Source organism: Sander lucioperca, chromosome 16, assembly GCF_008315115.2.
Source record: "Sander lucioperca isolate FBNREF2018 chromosome 16, SLUC_FBN_1.2, whole genome shotgun sequence".
Classification (NCBI taxonomy): domain Eukaryota; kingdom Metazoa; phylum Chordata; class Actinopteri; order Perciformes; family Percidae; genus Sander; species Sander lucioperca.
The window spans coordinates 28458671-28481642 of record NC_050188.1 but is presented as its reverse complement, the minus strand read 5'-3'; the positions used below and the strand labels follow the sequence as shown (position 1 = coordinate 28481642).

At 42.4% G+C, this 22972-nt stretch overlaps 1 protein-coding gene across 1 annotated transcript in view; it reads right to left on the bottom strand.

The window, feature by feature from the left end:
- LOC116035864 (ubiquitin-conjugating enzyme E2 E2-like) overlaps positions 1-21769 on the bottom strand; it is a 116362-nt gene extending 94593 nt beyond the window's left edge. The window contains exons 1-3 of the mRNA XM_031279215.2: positions 21629-21769; positions 18335-18532; positions 4129-4179 (exon numbers count right to left, since the gene is read on the bottom strand). Of these exons, the coding sequence (XP_031135075.1) occupies positions 4129-4179; positions 18335-18525 (242 nt within the window). The 5' untranslated portion in view covers positions 18526-18532; positions 21629-21769. The remainder of the gene's footprint in view (positions 1-4128; positions 4180-18334; positions 18533-21628) is intronic.
- Between the last annotated feature and the right edge of the window lie 1203 nt (positions 21770-22972).

Sequence of the window (22972 nt, the reverse complement as noted above, 5' to 3'; positions counted from 1 at the left end):
TATCATGAAAGGATATGGTAATTATTACACACACACACACACACACACACACACACACACACACACGAAGGCCAACCAAGCACCGGACTGATATAATGTGTCTGGTGTGAGGGCTATTTACATACCCTTCCAGAGTGCTTGTCACATTCAATTAATTACTCTCTGGCAGGGTGACAAAGATGATTAAAAAGAATGATGAAAAATATTTCCTCATACGGCTCCAAAGAAAACTAGTTTACTAGTCCTTTTAAAAAGCCAATCGATATGTAAACAAGGCATACTGTCTTAGTTCAAGTTAAAGGGGTTTTATTTTCCTCCCTGAGAGGGACTACACTAGGTCCAGCAGGATGTCGCACATCACTCCCACTTTATCCATGTTACATTGGCTTCCTTTCAAGTTCAGGATCCAATTTAAAGTTCTTGTTCTGACTTATAAAGCTTTGCATGGTCATGCACCTGTTTATATCTCTGACCTGCTCCATCCTTACATTACTAACAGGTCCCTCAGGTCTTCTGACCAGGGATTACTGGTGATCCCACGCACTCCTTTAAAAACTAAAAGGTGACCGTTCCTTTGAAGCGGTGGCTCCGACTCTGTGGAACGCCCTTCCTATTGTCTAAGGCGTCCAGTATACTCACCGTACCCGACCTGTCATGCGCCAGTTTGACGTCATGGGAGCGCCGTAACTATTTATACTCGCGCGTGGTGGTCGCGACACTAGTTGCAGTCTTCTCCTGAACAGAGGTGGCGCTAATGAGGAAAGGCTACCGACTTTGCTATTTCTACGGACCGGAAGAAGAAGAAAAAGGTAAACAACGGCAGAACTGGCAGCAGCATTGACGTCAATGCTTCGATTTGATTGGATGAGCTACTTGTTGGGATCAAGCCTTTCATTCACCATAAAATAACTCATCTTAACCCAGTAAGTTTACAAGAGAGACTTAAAGCAGTTACACACCGGGCCGATAATCGGCCATCGGACAGTCTGGCGAGGTCAGTGACTCGAGTCTGTTCGGTGTGTTCCGTGCCGTTGTCCGCTGGAGGAGCTGTCAGCCTTCATTTTGGCCGACCTGACGTGTTCAGTCGGAGACAGGGCAGTCGGGACTCACCTGGAAATGGCAAGCGGGATGACCATGACTAAGCCTCTCAAAATCTGACGAAAATCTTTTAAACTGACCTTTGTTGATCTGAAATGAAGACAGATTCAGCAACTGCATGGCCTATTTCTCGTTTAAAATGTTTTCAGAAACACATATCGGTGAACTATTTTAGTACAATATGAGATTGTATTCTGAATGAGTAGCCAGTAATGGCCGTTCGAAAAATCCAAAATCCGGAAGCAGCAGCCAGATCCATGTGACGCGTTTGTCCAATCAGCTGCCGGTTTTAATTTTTTGGGCGACAATACAGATTAGCGCCGCCTGCTGTTATGGAGACGTATTACGTCTCGTCTCTTTAGTGTGTTCCGAGGCAATTTTTTGACCGACTCGGGGAGACTGATTAGTCCGACTGCCTTTTCTGCCGATGGTCAGCCGTCTGGTTGGTCTGTAACTTCCTTTACAGTCACTCTGAGAGTCCTGGCTTCCGGTTGCCCTCAAACTCGTCCACACTTCCTGTTTCCGCTTTGTCGTGCACCGCTGAAAAAAAATAAGAGTGGTCGTGCACTTTAAATCCTGGCGCACCAGCGAGATCTCCGTCATTTTGACGTCACATTGGCGCCAGAGGACTTTACATTCTGCAGTCTCGGTTGATGCTTTTAAAAAAAGAGTTTAAACTCGCTTTTGTCTCATGTTTGTAACTTTGGGTTTTTAAGTTGTTTTAATCTTTTATTTCCATTGGTATTTTATTTCTCTTTTGCTTGCTCATTTACTGTTTGGGTCTTACTGTACGCTAACCATTTTTATCATGTGCAGCACTTAGTGAATTTGTCTGTAAAAGGTGCTATATCAAATAAACTTATTATTATTATTATTATTATTATTATTATTATTATTATTATTATTACACAACCATTCCTTTTCCTGAGGAAAGGCAATGCAGAAAAGGAGTCAGAGAGGATGTTTGTAGGAGCAGCTGTGATCATGAGCTGTGCTTTATTCTGGCAGGGGGGGGGGGGGGAAGAAAGGAGCTGAAGCCTGTTGGGTAATGAGCTGCATCACAGCGTCCGCTCACAACCCCTCACATCTGATGTCTTTCAGCGAACACAGCCTATTTAACACTGTCGGATCAATTAGTAGGTGAGGAAAAGGGCCGGGGAGACGTGGAGCCTTTTGTTCAGACAGACAGACAGACAGACAGACAGACAGACAGACAGACAGACAGACAGACAGACAGACAGACAGACAGACAGTGCGTGAGGAGGTACAGTACAATTTAAAAGGGAATTTATCTCGTAGGAAGGTTTTTAATGCTGACAGAGTGCTTATCGTACAACACAACGGGCTGAATCGGGATCGTTGTGGTGAAACGTATAGGGTAAATCAAACACCGGGGGATGTGACAGCCTTGGTGGGGATTCAGGAGCAGTTAGAGTGAGGCAAATACCCCAAGGGGCATATGAATACAGGAATCTACATTTCAAGTAGCGCCGCACCCCCCCCCCCACCCCGAGCTCATATCTCCTGCCTGCCGCTGAAATACACTGGAGCGGCCTGAGTATAATTTTTCACATATGACTGAGGTCTCCCGACTGTAGCCAAGCGCCTTTCATTCTTTCACGAGGGCTCCTTTCAGCGTGGACATTCTTCAAGGAAGCCTCCCTTTACACAAAAATGTCATTTTCTATACAAACGTCTGTCTGTGAAATTTCTTTTCCCCCCTCTGCTGTTTGGCCCTTTGTCAGGAAACATAAAGGCTTGCTTCGGCCAGATTAGCCTCGTCTTTGAGATCGGAGAGCCGACAAACAGAACTGCAGCGTGCCAAGGAGATCGCTCCGATTGTGATAGATATAGTACCTAATAATAATATCAGGTGTTCTGTCACTGCTAAAAAATACACTGTGGCTGTGCATTAACACTGCAAGCAGAGTGGTTGAGGAATTGTTCTATTGTGACAGGTGAGAGGCTCAACCTCCATTCATGGAGCTGTCTGCAGATACAAACTTTTCAAAAGGGGGGGAATGGCTTTCACGATGTTACATCGTTTTGATGAGTTAACATAGTGAGCCAGCAGGTGCTGAACATGTAGCATTTGTTTTTCAAAAATTACAAAAGAAGAGAAACAAATCTTTCAGTAAACCATAAAAACAATAGATGTTCACTTGAGGTGTATTCTTACGGTCTTCCCAAAAATAAAGCTTTGAATTAGAGCTGTGCGATATGGAGAAAATCAAATATCGGTTTCATTAACTACTAATAATCGGTATTGGCCTTGAAAAACCATAAAAAGATCAGGTATCAGGATTGGTACTGGAAGAGAAAACGCCGGGTCGGTGTGTCCCAACTCTTTTGCATCGGGTAGAAATATTTGGAGCGACTAAACCCAGCTGTGGCCTACATGCCTGAGAGCTTCCATGCATCAATGACTTTCCCGGCTTTCTCAGCCCCACAGGAAATGCCTGGACTTCAGGAACTTGCTGCGTGCGCTGCTCACCGTTACCTCCACCTCTAACGCTGCTCCCAAAAGTCAAGTCAGTTTGAGAAGAATACCAAATGCTGACTCTACAAAACCCCGCACACAATGAAAGCTCTTACTCAGATCTCGATTGGCATGAGCGTAACGCTGTCTTTCACCACGCTTGGGAGGAAAATAAAACCATGCAAACCGGTGGTGCCACGGCACAGTGCCTATCCCACCCTCGGGGAAGCGTGAGCAAACACAACGCTGTTGATACAGTGATCCTAATGGTAAACACTGTCAATCAGGTCAATGGCACAGATATAATTATATTTTATTTTTCCTTTTATTCATGCTTCAGACTGCCTACAAGGTCCATTTATTAGGCTTCAGCCTGAGCAAACAGTGGTGCAAATACAGCACAATAATCTACCTATGCTTTTCATGTGACTCATTGAGCCGGCACAATCCAGTCACACAGCTCACACACACACACACACACACACACAAAAGTGCCTCAGGTGTCGGGGGAGAATAGCCCTTTTAAAAACACACAATTAACAGGCTCCTACCTGCAATTTGGCGGCGGGTCCAAGGTTATCTCTGCAAGCTCTTTCTGGATTCTGAAACAGGAGAGAGAAGATCTGTGTTATATATAATCACAGTCTTACACACACACACACACACACACACACACACACCTATAATGTAAACTCAATCTGTAAGTGTAAGTGTATATACACTGAATACCTCATTGGTTTTCTAATGAGCTCCTGAACACAGGAATGAGTCCTGTCATGCAAGATCAATACAATATTTGCATTTTCTTTTTCTTTTCTATTTTTTTTTAAAAACCACACTATCATGAATTGATAATGATGTCAAAAGGGCATGTCGGATAAAGGAATGATATGTATCACATCATTAATTTAGCAGCTGATCGTGGTCCTGTCTCAGCCCTCATGCTTTCAGGGAGCTGTTTGGAACATTTCCACACTGGGCAGGCACATAAAAAAGGGTTTAATGAATAGACCATAGCGAGGTCAGATTTCTCCCTGGTTAAGTGTTCATTTCAGAAGAGATTTATGGAGAAAACCCAACTCCAAATAGAAAACCCAGCTCCAAAATCAAGATTTTGACAATTCTATTGCTGAAGTGCCTGACTTTGAACTGCCCCCAAATTGCCAAATATGGGTCCCCATTGAATTTGGAAGGTGATTCACATACTACAGCTCCTCCCGGTCCCACTGATGCCCAGCATGTCCAGCATGTCCTTGATGATTTGCCAACAAGGATCCGGCGGCCAGGTGTTATACTTTCCGGTCACTCAGTCAGCTGTGAATGCTGCTGTTATCCTCTCTCCATGCAGAGAGTGCCATCTCTACCTTATTTACAGATGATGATGAAGCTTACACTCTAAATGGTTCAACTTTTGACTTTTTTACAGTGGTTTGATGGATGTACTGTACGTTTCCATGCTTTTTCCACAACTTTCCGTAGACTGCGAGTACAAGTGCTTCTATGACCTTAAATATTTCTTTTCTTCTTGGTTTGTTAAGAAGCAAGGGTTTTTTCTACCGTTATAAGGCTTAGGCGCAGCACCCAAGCCCTTTTGGGCACCCTCTAAGCCGAATGAATGTAAAATCAACGTGAGCATCAAAACTAACTAACTAACTAACTAACTAACTAACTAACTAACTTTGAGGGTTCAACAATGAGGGTTGCCCGATGGCCAGGGACAAGTTAAACGCCACTTTGGGCAAGTAAATGTGACAACCTACTTGCGTCATTGTATCTTAATCATTTAATTTGAATTTGCTGTTTTGATGCTTTCAATGTTTTACTTTTTTTGTCGTTTTTGTTTCCATTTGGTGCTTTTTTATGGGATTTTTAATGTTTTTTTTTATTAAGTTTGACATTTATTTTCCGATATTTTTGGACGTTTTTATAGGGGCCAGTTAGCCTAAAAAATCTGGACGCACCCTAGCGACAGCAAATGTAATTTGCAGCCAGGGGGGTCTAGGAACTCTCCGTTGGCTTGCGAGCTGGAAAAAACAAACTCTGGTCAGGCCAATCACATCGTGTATAGAGTCGGTGGGCGGGGCTTATGGCTGCTGCTGCTGGGAACAGCAGTCTTCAGGAAGACTTGGAGTTAAGCTTTTCTTTGAGAAAAGAACAAAGAACGGCACTGAAGTCATTCTTAAAAAAGGAAGATGTGTTCGGAGTTTTGCCGACCAGATACGGCAAAAGTTTAATCTATCAACTAGCTCCTCTACCTTCTTCGTTGCTCTGGTTGGTTGTAGAGCTATCCTATTACGTGCAGAGGGAATTTGAAAGACAACAGTTTATCCCGCCGCTCGCATTGAGCCCTGTCAATGGTGAGTTCCCAGACCCAACATCTGGATGTGGGTCTGGCTTGTCAGACTAGGGGCCAGTACAAATTGACGTTGGGCAAGTAGAATTTTTTTTACCTGCCTGACCAGACAAGTGAAAAAAAACCTTAGCGTTGAACCCTGGACTTTTCTCAGATCTAATGATTGCAGTTGGTCCCAAGTGGACTTCTTAAATAAATAAATACTACTCAAAAAGACAAAACTTGCTAATTATCTGCTTTAGCTTCTCCAATGTTTTAGACAAAGATATGGTCAAAATAAATGTCCAAAATTATGTAAAATTGCATTTCTTTTTGATTGAGAAACGAGAAACGAAAGAGAAAAAAGATTTTTTTTTTTCCCCCTCTTTCTGTTGCGGTTTGAATGAATACAACAAAAAGCATTGAAATATGTGAAAGGCTTGCATCTTGTATTCCCCAATTTTCTCTCTTTGGATGCCATGCTATTCAGAAGGACTTAATAATAATAATAATAATAATAATAATAATAATACATTTTATTCATGGGCGCCTTTCATAGCACTCAAGGTCACCTTACAGTTAAAATAAGCAAAAATACAGTTAAAAGGGTAAATATAATTAAATTAAAACAAACATTTAAAAGATTGAGATGGAAAATTAAAATTATAGCTGCAAGCAGCGATGAACGGGCCCTCGCCTTATTGCAGTCGGGGGTGCTGGCAGACGCAACATCACATGTAGACCACACATTCTAAGTTTCATGTAAATCGGAATAACTTTTGCCAAGATACAACTGTTCATGGTTTAACAGCCACCTACAGGAAGTTATTCCTCCATAACTTGTGCATTGTTTTAGCTATCAAAATTCTTTTGATAGCTTTTAGTCACGAGGGTCCACCGAATCTATATCCAAGTTTTCGTGCAGATTGGACTCACGGCCCAGGAGGAGTTAGACAAAGTATGTTTCCCATATATCGCGATGTGGCTAATTAATAAAAACATTTTTAACAGCACCATCTAATGGCCGATTCACTCTAGATTTGGTATGGATGCTCAAACCCCTATGCTGAACAACTGTGTCATGTTTGGTGTCGATCGGAATAAATTTTGGTAAGATACGCAACTTCCTGTTTTGACAGCCCCCTACAGGAAGTTGGTCCTCTGTAACTTGCGCATTGTGTTAGCTATCAAAATTCTTTTGATATTTTTTTGTCATGAGGGTCCACCGAGTCTCCGTGTACATTTTTGTGCAGATGGGACTCACGCTCTAGGAGGAGTTAAAAAAAGTAGGTTTCGCTCAAAGCGAATTTGCTAATTAATTAAAAAAATGAAAACAGCGCCATCTAAACGCCGATTGACGCCATATTTGGCACACAGCCTCATTGGCACATGAGGAACAACTGTCTTAAGTTTTGTGTTCATCGGAATAGCCGTGTGCAAGATACAACCGTTCCTGTTTCGACACCCACCTACAGGAAGTTGGTCCTCTGTAACTTGTGCATTGTTTTAGCTATTAAAATTCTTTTGATAGCTTTTTGTCAGGAGGGTCCTCCAAGTCTATATGCCAGTTTTCGTGCCGATCGGACTCATGCCCCAGGAGTAGTTAGACAGAGTAGGTTTCCCATATATCAATATTTTGCTGATTAATTAAAAAAAATTAAAACAGCGCCATCTAATGGTCGACTGACGCCAAGTTTGGCACAGATGCTACACCGGCCATGACGAACAACCTTGTCAAGTTTCGGGGCAATCGAAATAATTGTTGCCAAGATAACGCAAATTCCTGTTTAGACAGGAAATTGCTGTAACTTGCGCATTTTTTCAACTATCAAAATTCTCTGGATAACTTTTCGTCATGAGGGTCAACAGATACTACCTGCAAAGATTCAAGAAGATTGAAATCACGGCCTAGGACGAGTTCGAAAGAATGTAAAACACATGAAAAATGAATAATTAAAAATGGCCGCCTTCCGGTTGGGCGGAGCTAATGAAGATAATGGGAAATATGTCCGCAATGATTACAGCAATATGGGTATTAAATCTGGTGAAGATCGGAGCAACTATGTCCAAGTTAAGGCCTTCCAGGCATTAGGGGGCGCTATTGAGCCCGCTTACAGGTTTGGGGCAAATGGCTGTACATTCTCGCAAAGCTCCCAGGTGTTTATGTGGGCGCCAATTTTTGTGAGTTTTCGTGCATCCTAAAGTCCTCAAACAAGTGTTCGTAAAATGAAGATTTTTACACGAAAACCAATATTTCGGAAATTATAAAATTTTGTAATTTTTTCTAAAAATAGCACCATGGACTTGAAGATGAGACCTATGTTCCCTCAAAAGTTGGTATATTAACTTATTACTTTTGTCCAATTTACGCACGTTAGGGGGCGCTATGGAGCCCCCTGGCAACGCCCGAGCCCAATCACTACAGAACTTTGCAATTTTCACCAGTTGTGACATGTGTGCAAATTTTTGTGAGTTTTCGTGCATGCTAACCCCCTCAAAAACGCGACGAGGGATTGGTAAAAATAATAATCTTATGAAAAACAATAGGTTCCTTTGCACTTTCGTGCTCGGGCCCTAATAAAGCAATCTATCCATTATTTTGATGGAGAGTGTATCCTGTGGGGTAGGCCTTTTGGAAAAGGTGGGTTTGAGGGAGGTTTGAAAGGTGGGTAGAGACTCTATGGTTCGGATGGATAGCGGGAGGGAGTTCCAAAGGCGAGGAGCAGAATGGCTGAAGGCTCTAAACCCCATTGTGGACAGGCGGGCGGAAGGAGTGGAGAGCAGTGAGGAAGAGGAGGATCGGAGTGTTCGGGATGGAGTGTAGGGCTGAAGGAGAGGTATGGAGGAGCGAGATTATGGAGGGCTTTGAAGACTTTGCATTGATGAATCTGGCAGCCGACTTATGAGTGGCACTCTCAAGCGTCGCCATCATCACCGCGGTGGCAGAGTTCAACCAAACATATTTAACACCGACGGTGGAGGCAGAGAGATGTTTGGGTTAATCGCAGCCGGCAGAGACCCCCCACCCCCCTCCCCCCCTCCGACAGGCGAAGATAGTCAGTGAGTATGTGGAAGTTATTCACTCTCAAATCACTCGTATGAAATTAGTTATGACACAAGCTTTGAAAAACTAACATTAACATAACGCTTCTGCCCAACCTCCACAGTGTGGATGTGAAAGTGCTGTATGGAGGAGTTAATTAAACACAGCAGGAATGACTTGCTAGCTCAAGATTTAAATCATCAAAGCATTAGGGAAAGCTACTGAATGAAAACTATTCCAGCATACATACTTGAGTAGTTTTTTTTAGGCACACGTTTTTTGACCGAACATGGTTTTATTTCAGTTAGCCTAATAGCTAACTGAGATAAGATCCATATCAATGCAAGTCAAACCAGCAATTAGGCTAACTGAAATAAAACCATGCCAATCTCTAGGTATGGTGAAGGGTATGTGATGATGTGGGGCTATTTTAATTCCAAAGGCCAAGGGAACTTTATCAGGATGCATAGTATCCCTGATCCATGAAATAACTGGCCTTTAAAAATAAAAATCTGCCTGCCTCTATGGGAATTTAACATAGGGGTATGTATAATTATGGCCCCTGTATTTTAAGGAAGAACATTTATTTATTTACAATACATTATTCATTCACAAAAAAAATTGGTGTCCTTAAAAGGTCAGATTTTTCCTCATTTTTTAATTAAGGCATTAAGATCAATTTCCAAAAGATTATTTTTTTATTCCTCTTTTTAGTCAACTTGACCATGGGTATGAATACTTATGAGCAGCACTGTATATAATAAACGATCCTTACTTGGCGTCTGTGTATCGATACGGTATTATTTATTATTATTATTAATATTATTATTACTACCCTAATACCCAGCCCTATACTTGAGCCAGCCCTAAACTGTAAGAGTTTAAGTTTTAATCTGTAACTGCTATTGTGTTATTTAGACAAGGCATCAACCAGTTGAGAAAACAATCTCACCGCAGAACCCACTTAGTAGCTGTTCTGGAGCTTTCGATCATATGCCAAGATCTTCATCAGTAGATGGAGTTTGACCAGTTCTTATCGAATTGTATGTACAATTTTCTTTTCTTCAGAGTAAGCACTTCTTGGCCATGTTGGCTCACTTAAAAGCAACTGGGCAAACTCTCCTGATGAAGATCATGAGATATGAGCAAAAGCCCCAGAACAGGTACTAAATGAAGGTACTAATAGATTGTCTGCTCAACGGCTGTTTCACAGGTTACGAATGAACTTTAAAACTGAATAAATGAAATGTGTAGATTTGAAACGTGGTGTATTTATCTAAATAACGCCCACTGGAACATCTGTCATTTTTTCAGGGACATGAGGACCCACTAGCTGGAGCGCCCGGTCACCCCATAAGGTCAATGGTATATGACCTTTATATAGCCCTTCTAGTCTTAAGCTTGAGTTAGGGTTCTGTGTTGAATCTTCACCGTAGGTACCTACGTAGGTAGGCATAGATACGGACCCTATGCCATAGCCTGATGTGCACCTCCCCAGAAATGTAACTACATGTCGCGGCGATGCAGACCACAACAACTGATTGGTCCGTTTGGCCGTGGCTTGATAGTGTTGCATTTCCCCCGACTCATTTCCTGGTTCTCCTTCTCCATAAACAACATGAAATCAAGGAGAGGGTTAACTTTTCCTGCTCCAGATTTCCCACCGTGGTCAGAAAGAACAGGGGAGACACTTTGTTTCTCTCGCTATGACTCTGGAGTCGGTACTCACTCCGAAGCTAATCCCCCTCACTCACTCGCTCTACCACACGCTCCCCACGCGTATCGGCTCTGCTATTCTCTTAATATTATCTCCCAAGAGATACCGTAGAACAAAGCAGACACAACAGCGCACACGTATAAATCCTCACAATTGAGTAGGCCACTTACATAAGCTACGGAATAGGCTCTGCAGACTATGTTCAACCATAAATGAGCCTTTAGCGAACACTCAAAGTGCTTTACATCCAGAGCATGTGAGCAGAGCATGTGAGCAGAGCAGAGCGCGAGTCAGCAGGGAGCTTTATGCCTTTATAGAGTTTAAAAAAGAAGAAGATACAATTTCTTTTGAAAGATAAACTTTGGTCTTCAAGATTAAATCTGATATTTGTTGCTGCCAAATCGGTTTGTCTGGGGGCGGTGTACAGTTATGTTGAAGCCTGATCATCAGATCTGGCTGAGCTGGTGGTGTCCCAATTACAAAAGGGCACATAAAGTGTGCTGCATCCTCACAATCTCACAAGTCTGGACTCTGGAAATGCAGCTTGCCAAGTGCAAACTCCCAAGTATGCAAGCTCAAACACTGCACATTCTCATATTATATTGAGAAACAAAAACATTCCATTTCTTTTCCTTTTCCATTCCCCTTGCATCTTGTCTTCACATCGCTTCCATGCCATAGCTCAAAATGTTCAAGGGTGCTATAAAACAAAATAATAATAATAATAATTGACTGCTCATATTGATCAGCGGTTTGTTAGCCGGGACAAAAACAATTTGCTATTGAAAGGGAGAGGAGAAAGACAAGAGGTCGATGTTGACATGATATACTGTTTCAGCATCAGCATGGCAACGAATGGATGTGCAATAGTCACACGGCAAAGCCATGTGGGGCTCATTTACATTACACTACAACTCTTTTGCTGCTTGAGGGGAGAGGTATGTGTCAAACGTGTTCAAACGCTATTTACTGTACACTGGAGAGAAACTCGGCCGTATGTAATGGCTCTGCAGAATGGAAGAGTCGTAGGCGATTAGGGATAATAACAGGTGGACTGCCATGCTGCATCATTTCTTTGTGAGGAAAGCTAAAATCTTTTTCATGTCAATCAGGTGTAATTATCAAGGCAAGGGTCTGAAACATAAAACAAAATTGCATTAGAAGTAAGATCGTAATAATTACAATAAACAAAATAATTTCTCTAATTTCCCCTACTGGCTCCCTATTTTGAGATAGAATATGTTGACTTCTGTATAAAAGTACTCCTGGAATGGACTGTACATCATAGGTTGGTTGGATGGTGATACATAATGCATAACTAAAAGCAGTTACACACAGAGCCGATAATCGGCCGTTGAACAGTCTGGCGAGGTCGGTGACTCGAGTCTGTTCGGTGTGTTCTGTGCCGTCGTCCGTTGGAGGAGCTGTCGACCTTCATTTGGGCCGACCTGACATGCTCAGTCAGAGACAGGGCAGTCGGGACTCACCCGGAAATGGCAAGCGGGATGACCATGACTAAGCCTCTCAAAATCTGACGGAAATCTTTTAAACTGACCTTTGTTGATCTCAAATGAAGACAGATTCAGCAACTGCATGGCCTATTTCTCGCTTAAAATGTTTTCAGAAACACGTATCGGTGAACTATTTTAGTACAATATGAGATTGTATTCTGAATGAGTAGCCAGTAATGGCCGTTCCAAAAATCCAGAAGCAGCAGCCAGATCCATGTGACGCGTTCGTCCAATCAGCTGCCGGTTTTCATTTTTTGGGCGACAATACAGATTAGCGGCGCCTGCTGTTATGGAGACGTATTACGTCTCGTCGCTTCGGTGTGTTCCGAGGCAATTTTTGACCAACTCGGGGAGACTGATCAGTCCAACGGCCTTTTCTGCCGACTGTCAGCCGTCTGGTTGGTCTGTAACTGCCTTAAGAGTATCCAAGGGGAGGATTTTCCTTTAAACTCTCCCGGTGAGAAAAGGACTGCACACAACTCACTTGGAGAAGGAGGAAAAAAAGACACATATTTGCAAAGGAGCCTGTAATACAATCTCCACGGTCATGGAGTCATTCTCAGCTCGAGTGCGTGCCGTGTAATTTTATCTGCAGTATTTCCTGAGGTGGCACATTTTGAAGGCTGAAGCTGGGGACCTGTTAGGGAGAGTGGTGCAGTGAACAAGTCTGGGGAATCCAAAGGGGGGGAAGCACTGATTATATTGTGAATTCCTCATGCTTTCGTGCATGGCCTTTTTAACCAAACACTTGCTTTCTCTAATGTTCCACAGCTCATTGCATTTGGAAATCCCTTGAGACACTGCAAGCGCTAAACTATTACATTCTGCAAGCCTCAACAAATGCAAATAAGTCAATATCATCGGAGCCTAGTTTTTATGATGGAAAACACCGGCTTTTGGTTTGGGTGTGGAGCAGCCGATGATTTATTACAGGAACTAGCACTGAAGAGCGACTAAATAACCCCGCGCCTGTCAACCTTACTACAAAATTGTAACCCTCGAGGTCTTTATTTTTTATGTTGTAGCCATCACTGGCGATAAGAAGTCATCTCTGTATTTATTTCACAACAGTCTGCTGTGTCCACAGGATTTTTTTCCCCAGGAAATATCTGGTGCAAGCGCAAATGCAGAGGCTTGCATTAAAGTAAACCCCAGAGAGTTCTGACACAAAGAGACAGTTACCAGACTCGGCTACTGTATATGCTGGCCAAAATGAGTAGATGGTTTAGATTTAGTTTTATGCCACTGAGAAAATACTGTCCATTCTATATTTTGGATGGCAGGGACAGAAGGACTCTTTCCACATATGACCCTTAAGAAGTCAGTATGCTTCAACCAACCATGATTGATTGAAGAACCAACTTCAATCAAACCTGCCTGCCCACACCTTTCCAATGTCAGAATTGGAGGGCTGTGTCAGGACATTTTTGTTAATCTCCGAAGCTGATAAAGCGACAATCACCCCCACTTCACACAGAGATTGGCCAGGTGTGGGAAAGAAGGCAGGGTTTGACCTTTTCTGTCAATATCTCTTTTTCCAATCGCAACTACTTGTCACTTTTCGTATACAAACGTGTGATTTTATTGGCCGGCCGATATTTGCGTTTTTACGTGTGTATTGGCCGATACGCGGCTGCTGCGTTCGCCAATAGTTTTTTACCGGCATTATTTACAGACAGGCGTCCACAGGCAGCTCTGTGCTGCTGGAGACGCTGCAGTTCACGTGCAGACCATCCACTGCCCCTCCCCCACTAGCACCATGGCAGTCTTAAATTACAAATCAAGCACTTTATTTCAATGGCTACTATTCTGGTTTATTGTTTTCTTAAATTATTGAAATGTGTTGACAAAGGACATTTTGTGATGACCTGATTATATCTGTCTTAACATATGTCAGCAAGCAATGCATCATCAAGGCTGTGTTGTAGATGTTGATGAAAGCCTTTTACCCTTGCACAGTTAATCATATGCAGTGCACCCATCCATATGATGCACACTGCACACATAATTTGGGTGATATGAATGTAAGATGATTGCAGAAGTGACCCTGATTGTGTTTATGTTTATTATTTTTAAAGAAATGGCAGAGCAGATTCTGAAAACAAATCCAGTGTGGCAGGGTTTACATTTTTATGATGTAAATTGAGGGAGCAAAAGCAGTATTGGCTCCAAATATCGGCTCAAGAAAATTGGCAGCCCGTATCGGTCATCGGCTAAGGCTGATGGAAACAAATCGGCATCGGCACTAAAAAATCCATATCGGTCGATCCCTACTAGAAACACTAAGAAAGTCTGTGTGGAAAGTTGTCCGACAGTGTGCGCAGTTATCTCTATTTGAATGATTATTATGTCTCTGTGATGGCAGGCTTTTCAACCCGCCTTTTATTAGTCTATTAACACTTTTTCAAGCATACCCTTCCCTTTAGTGCCTGGTCGCACATGGCAACATTTTTAAACCCAATTTAATTCATTTCAAAAGAAATGGGTGCGATCAGTGGATTAGTTTGCAGTGGCGAAGTAAATCCGCATGGAGTGTTCAGCTATGACACACAAATTTGCTCTGTTAACGAATTACACATGTCTTGAGAGTACTGACCTTTATGTTCCCAGTAACTGCTGAGGGAGCCAGTATACTCCATATGTTTGTTGGATGGTCAAGTAGCTTCGGAAACCCCCTGCCTTCCACCCCACACACACCTGTCCGACATCAGATTAGGGTGGGGCTGTATCCAACCATTTCTATAACTTTCCAAAAAAAAACGACAATCCGAGATTCACACCTACTTCAAGTCGTGAGCTGTGTGGAGGTTGCAAAGGAGCCAGGGTTGAAATTTCTCTCTCAAGCTCCCTTTTTCCGTTCTTTACGCAACTATTTCCGTCCCTTTTAAGTGTGAACAACCGAGTGCAACACTATGAATGTCTTCCGACATAAACCGTCTGGCCTGAAGTGTGTGTCCTTGTCCCCATATTTAAATGATATTGCATCGCCCCCTTTTCTCTATGATGGCTTGCTTTTCACTCTGCCTTCCAGCGTGACACCACTTCTTTAATAGTATAACACAGCCCTTAACTGACTGTCCAGATAGAAGACAGTACATCACTAAGCTTCCAGCAAAGACATATTAAATCCTGCATTCTGCTGGACCACGTTATGGTTTGACTGGGCACTTACAGTACAGGTTTTCATGCTCCTTTGGTTGCATTCAAGTGGCTCCACCCACCCTTCAAGGTTTGATTAATACACTCCATGCATTTGTATGCTTGAAAATTAAGATAAGTCGAATTGTGCACTTTTATTTTGGCGACAGTGCTTCTAGCACTTCTAGCAGGCATGTTCTACCACCAACTGTGTCTGCAGCTGCCAATAACAACCTTTCCCACTGGCCAAACAAACCCCCACTAACATCTGGCTTTGGACTGCAGTGGGACGGGTTACAATTAAAATGACATTCCCAGGACAAATGACTCTGCAGTAGTCTGCAGGGATGGAAACACGACACCCGGGTGGACACGCTCATTTTTGATCCTTTTCTGGCACGGTGATATGCCGTTTGTCGCCTCCGTCGGTGACTTCCGTGACTCTTTGTCATCTCAGTCACAAATTCCGTCGTCTCCTGTCAAGCATCGCTTAGTCTACATCGACTGCGATTCATTTACGGGATTGCTCCAGTGCCACCGGATATTCTGCCGGATGTCCCTCATTTTCGGCCGGATGTCCGTCTCCTTCCTCTTTCTTTGTGTCGGCGTTCTAAACTCCGGTGGATTTCTGAGGACTATGGTTAACTGCTCCTCAGATCTCTGCAGGTTAAATCCAGACAGCTAGCTAGACTATCTGTCCAATCTGAGTTTTCTGTTGCACGACTAAAACTACTTTTGAACGTACACATGTTCCACCAAAACAAGTTCCTTCCCAAGGCTATTTTGCAGAGTCATCGTTATTGCCGCCCAAGATGATTGTGATTGGTTTAAAGAAATGCCAATGAACCAGAGCACGTTTTTCTCTCCTCCCAGAATGCTGTGTGGACTAGCCAGACCTTCTTCCGCAACGCTGTGGAGGAAGGTCTGGCAATGCGAGACAAGGCAGCGCTTGATCATCATTTCAAATTAGTCGGGTCTGAGTTTTTAAAGAGAGACTGAATAAGAAACAGATATTAACATTTTCACAAGCCTCCATGTTGCTTAGTGTTTACTACTACTTGACACACAAGGAGAGAAAAAATTAAAAGGCATACTCTCTCCTCTACTGGCATTGGGAAATGATTCTATTGCATAATTTGTGTGCATATACATGATAATTTAGGTGGATAAAGGGTATAAGTGGCACAGTGTATAAGAGAATAACAATGTCTCTCTCAACAGCTCTGGTATCAGCATCAACACATGAGCTGAACTGGCTGTGCTGCTTGCCAAGATTGTTACCCTATCAGATAACAACTGCTGTTGTCCCGTGCCATCACCCCATGATGTCCAATGCCAACCTGCCACCAACTGGTTCTAAACTGAATCAGTGCTGTGTTCACTGAGAACTGGGCAAAAACGCCAGGGGTGAGTTTAAAGTGAAAAATAATAATAATTTATGATAATGTATTGTCTTTATTGATCCCCGTGGGGAAAAAGTCCGGCACTGGCTCTTTCTGGTTGAACTGATGTGTTTAATCCTAACAGTGAACATCATTTTCCAGCAGCCTTTAAGATCTGATCAGATAAGTGGGAGGATCAAGTCAATATGTTGACTGAAAAACCCAACAGAGGCAATGACGTGTGAACACAACCCACTTTCAGACAGCTATCAACACATAATGGAGCACATTTTAAACCTCACTTTCAGTGCTCTCTGAGCTCAAAGAGGGTGCGTTAGACTGTGATCCTACGCTGCTGTAGTAACTAATACGAAGACTTAAAAACAAGAGGTTCGATAAACAAAAAAAGAACAATTCCTTGCAACGATTTAGTGGCTAGGGTTGAACTCTGTACTTTTTTGGATACTGACCGAATTACGTCAGTACTACCGAGGACCGATTCATGTTAAATCAAACGGTGCCAAATTTCAGTACCCGAGAGCGCGTACGCATGAGCATATCTGTCCTCTCTGCATGTTGGCAGAGAGCAGGGCTCTCCTCTGATACACACACACACAGCTGTGGTGCGAGAGAAAACTCAGATTGGACAGATAGTCTAGCTCGCTGTCTGGATTTACCCTGCAGAGATCTGAGGAGCAGTCAAAAATAGTACTCATTAAACCGAATATGAAATTCCAAAACAAAGAAAGCGGAAGGAAATGGAAAACACATGCATCTGGTGGAATTTCCTGCAGCACAGGAGCAATCCCGGAAGTGGTACATCGAGGATATAGACTAGGGTTAGGGTAACCCTAACCAACTAACAATTAATCAGTGGTGGAAGAAGTATTCAGATCCTTTACTTATTTACCAGACTGAAAAAATACTCTGTTACAGTAAAAGTCCAGCATTGAAAATGTTACTTAAGTAAAAGTATGTAAGTATCATCAGGAAAATGTCCTGAAAGAATTAAAAGTACAAGTACTCAATCTCCTCCCATTGTAGAAAGTGTAAAGGATCCAACCAGTTGTGTGTGTAATGGTCTAATCATTTCAGCTGGACTTGTAGGCCGTTATATTGTTGACTAGTTTCATTCAGAATAAAACATCAGATTTTATAAACTCCATGTGTTTTGTGTGCAAACATCTTAACGTGTAAAGTAACTAAAGCTGTCAGATGAATGAATGTAGTGGAGTAAAAAGTACAATATTTATTTCTGAAATGTAGCAGAGTAGAAGTAGAAAGTGGCATGAAAAGAAAAGACTCAGGTAAAGTACAAGTACCTCAACATTTGTACTTAAGTACAGTGCTTGAGTAAATGTACTTCGTTACATCCCACCACTGCAATTGATCAATTTATCATTTCGGCACTTAGCCTCGTCCACAGAAGATTACAGCCTGCCCTGCTTGGATTGACAGACGATCTCTGGATAAACCCGGACACAACACAGCAGTGAGCGCCCAGCGCCGGAGAAGGAGAAATAAATCCACAACATAAGAAAGTGACAGATGACCACTTGACTAGTTAAGCTGAGCCATCAGGACAGAGTGAAGCACACACGCTCAGCGAAGGACACGCGGTGCAGCAACCCTACCTCTTGGCGCTGGTGGAGAGCTTGGCGGCCGTCTTGCTGGAGATTTTGGCCTCCTTCTTCTTGGGCTGGGTCTGGTCGCGCTGCTCGGGCCCCGGCTGCTCCGGGGGAGCCGCCTCCCTCTGCTCGGCGTCCGAGCTTCCCCCACTGGTGTTGGGGCTGTCGTCCGGCCTCGGCTGCACCTCACTGGACATGCTGACACTGCACACACACACACACACACACGCAGTGTTATGCATACTGAATACACAAAGAAGGCTCCTTGAAAACTGAGCATAGGCCTGTAACAATTATTGCATAATTGTCTAATTGTCAATTATTTTACAAAATTGCGGTTTCTTAGCTAACATTAGCTAAGGTCTTAAAGACCTCATATTATGCTCATTTTCAGGTTCATAATTGTATTTAGAGGTTATATCAAAATAGGTTTCATGGTTCATGGTTTAATTTTCATAAAACACCATATTTTTGTTGTACTGCTCATTGCTGCAGCTCCTCTTTTCACCCTGTGTGTTGAGCTCTCTGTTTTAGCTACAGAGTGAGACATCTCACTTCTGTTCCATCTTTGTTGGGAGTCACACATGCTCAGTAGCTAGGTAAGGACTACTAGCCAGTCAGAAGCAGAGTATGAGGGCGTGCCCTGACAGTACCTAGGTAGGACAACTAGCTAGTCAGAAGCAGAGTATGAGGGCGTGCCCTGACAGTAGCTAGGTAAGGACTACTAGCCAGTCAGAAGCAGAGTATGAGGGCGTGCCCTGACAGTACCTAGGTAAGGACTACTAGCCAGTCAGAAGCAGAGTATGAGGGTGTCCCCTGACAGTTCCTAGGTAAGGACTACTAGCCAGTCAGAAGCAGAGTATGAGGGTGTCCCCTGACAGTAGCTAGGTAAGGACTACTAGCCAGTCAGAAGCAGAGTATGAGGGCGCTAGCAGCTAGGCGAGCATTATAACGTGTTCCAAAGTGACCACGTTTGTCTCTGAAGTAAAGGCTGGACTACAATAGAGCTGTTTGGAGCATTTTGTGAACAGTGTTTTCTGTTGGAGATGGTAAGTCCCTTTGGGGTGGACTTTGGGCTTTTTACCTTTGTAAACCTATAACGTGCACAAACAAGATATATAACACAATAAAGGAAAGAGGAAAAGTCAAAAAGCATAATATGAGCACTTTAAGGCATATGACTGGTAGTTGTTGATTTTGTTTAGATATGCCAAATTGTAATTATATAAGTGATTATTGGTTGGACTATATATTTTTATTATTATTTCAATTGTTAGTTGTTGGCACATGACTGTATACATGTTCATAGCAACAAATATGACAGGTGGGGGGGGGGGGCAGTTAAAAAAAATGTTCATTAACATGATGAAGATCACGTAGTACTGCTTTCCATTTTATTCAATAAATAGCACCACCAACATCACCCTAATTATATAAGCCTACTCTGATTTAAAAGACAGCAGGAGTTTTGAAAACCTGAGCCTGGATTAATGGACATTTTTCACTAATTTTCAGTTTGCAGACATTTTACGCATCAAATCAAACAAGATGTTTTTATTATTATTAATCGATAGCCTAATTAAAATAATCGTTAATTGCAGCCCTAGGTCATTCCTCCTTTAGAAGATATACTATATACTATATTATACTGTATCCTCCCAACAGAGCTACACATCTTTTTACTCATCCTCAGAATGGGTCAAGTTGATACACGCCTTCAATCTCAATAATAACAGACACCTACAAGGCCATGTTCACTGAATCCAGTTCCTCCATCACTATAGGTGTGTGTGTGTGTGTGTGTGTGTGTGTGTGTGTGTGTGTGTGTGTGTGTGTGTGTGTGTGTGTGTGTGTGTGTGTATTTGTACTTCAAGGTGAAGGCCTCTATTTACATTCCCAGGTCCGCTATGAAAAATGAATGATACGGATGAATGAGTGTGAGGGCATTTTTTGCTGCATGCTGTTGAGCTGATATGAATATCCAATTGGACAGAAGTAAGGACAGGTTGTTCAATAAACATGACAGCGGCTTTGGCAAGCTGACTCGACTTCTGACATTTGACAAACAGCCACTGCAAACAGTCTATATGATGCAATTAACTGCATTTGGTGGTGATCTGATATAGATTATATAAATTGGGTTAGGATGATACAGAGGGCCCTCATTTCAAAGGTTATAAGATGTACATGGTCTGGTGAATCGAATCATCTCAGGGTAAGCTGTTGTTTTTCTGTGGGAAATGGTGTGTTTCCAGTTGTCAGGTGAGGACAAACACACTGTAAAGTAAAAGTTGCAGACAGAGCAGTAAATCAGATGTGTGTGCAGATGTGTTTTCCCCCCTTCAGGTGTGAAACTGTCAAAACAGCTCAACCATAACTATCAACCTAGGGGAAGCTTCCCACATCGTGTGTAGGGTAGGCCTACAGAAAATCACACCCTAGACAACCCACAGCCCCAATGCATTCTGTTCCCTTCATTGAGGAGACCAACATGTCAAATTCACTTCAAACATTTGGCAGCTAGCTAAATGTAGCCTCGCATTTAGGCAAACACGTCGTAATGTTTTATTTTACTTTAAACATTTACTAAATGTACGTTAAGTATGTTGTAGTAAACAAGCCAGCTCTTTTAAAAAATGACATTTCTACTTTTACATTTCGTCGCACTGTCTGTTAAACCCACGTAACGTTATTTAAGTGGGAAAGGTTTTGGGACTGCCCGGCGAGCTATTACAGAAGTTACATTTTATTGGACTTAAGTGCTGTTTGGTGCAATGGGTGTACACCGAATGAAACAGTGGCTGTTAACGATTTTTAAAATCTCCTTTACGACATCCCCGTGGATTATATATACACGGTTAAAGAGGAGTAGATTTGAAATGATTGATATTTTGCACGGAGTTCGGGGAGACATTCTCGCTATTCAGCACCATGCAGAAAACGCACGTAACGTTATCGGGCTAATGTTATGGAGCCCCCCAGCACTCGCCGCCCGGGTCCCCTGGCTTACTGGCTATCTGCGAGGAGTGAACAGCAAGGCAGCCTCGTTATGAGACATCTTGATGTAGATAGAACGAGATGAAGCTCTACAGCACACTTATCCCATATCTAGCCTATCCAGTGTCGGAGCTCGCACTGACCACTACCAAATCTGCTCCAGCACAAAAGACAGAATGGATGTCCCCCCCCCCCCTCTTTTCCCCAACCACCACCACCGCCCCCTCCCTCTAGAAGATAACGTAATAAACCTTTATTCTGTTTGTGGAGTTGATTATTTAGAGAAGAATATGGGCGGCTCACCTTTATAAGCAGGCTGGACGCACGGCGGCAACAGAAATGTGTTGTATTGTCCACTGTATAATCCGTAACACTGGTTGTCCGCTGCTTTCCGCCCGTTGCTTTGACTGACTGCGAGAGAATGTGGCAAACCGCGACTGTCAAGTTATCTGTAATTACACGCATCGTTTCCGGTTTTAGGTGACAAAATAAAAGCCTAAATGAGCATGTTCTCCCGTTTGTAGTTCAAGAGAAACGAGTGAGTTAACACATTGCAATAACGTCAGACTGCATTTTAGAAATAAAATATAGGAAAGTAATATTATTTTTAATCTAAGAAGGATTTCTCACTTTTACCAAGCTATTTACATATTTACATAATGGCTATATATATATATATATATATATATATATATATATATATATATATATATATATATAATATATATAATTAATATTAATAATATAATAATTTGACATCTTATATTATCCTAATAATTATTGCACTGTTCAATCCCTGCACTGTTAACTTTTGCACTACCACCATTGCACACACTTCACATGGTCAGTCCATACCAGACCTTTGTAATCACTTCACAAATTGCTAACTCTTTACATTTCTGTGAGTGATTTTTATGTATGTGAGATATGTGTGTATGTGTGTTTGTTGTGTTATGGTTGTCTAAGCTACTGGATGCCTACATTTCCCTTGGGATGAATAAAGTATCTATCTATCTATCTATCTATCTATCCTATCTTGAATAATAGCCTATGCTGTTTGTTGTACAGGAAGTCAGTTCACCAAATAACACAACATTTGCCATTTTGAATAGAAAACTTAACATTTACACTGCTCTTCTCCCTTTGGTCGATTTTGTTCAGTCGTTGCTCTTGAAGAGACAAGAACTATATTTGGACTCTAAAAATGCCTATTTGCTCACGAAATTTAAGAAAGATGTGTACCAATAAATATTTAAACAATCTAATCGTTTTGCCACAAAATACCACATTATTCTACAACCTAGTAGCATACTGACGTTTATCATCAAATGTCTAACAGGCCTAAAATCTTTTAAGTTTAGGCAGAGAATCCTCAGTCCCGATTTTTTCTTTTGTTTGCCGCAGCTTGACAACTCAGCCCGCCTGCGTGGCGCTCCCACGCGAGTCCGTGCAAACTGTGTGCTCTCCGAAGCGTTATAAGCTTTGATGATACTAGACGACAAAGGAAGTGCAAAATAGAGGAATACAGGCCGCCAATCCATCTTGTTTGAAAAGTGTGCATCAAGATTTCAGAACCAATTTCCGAGATGTTAATAATTTAACAGTCTCTGTACTCCGATGTACGGAGCCCTATTACAGCATTGGAGT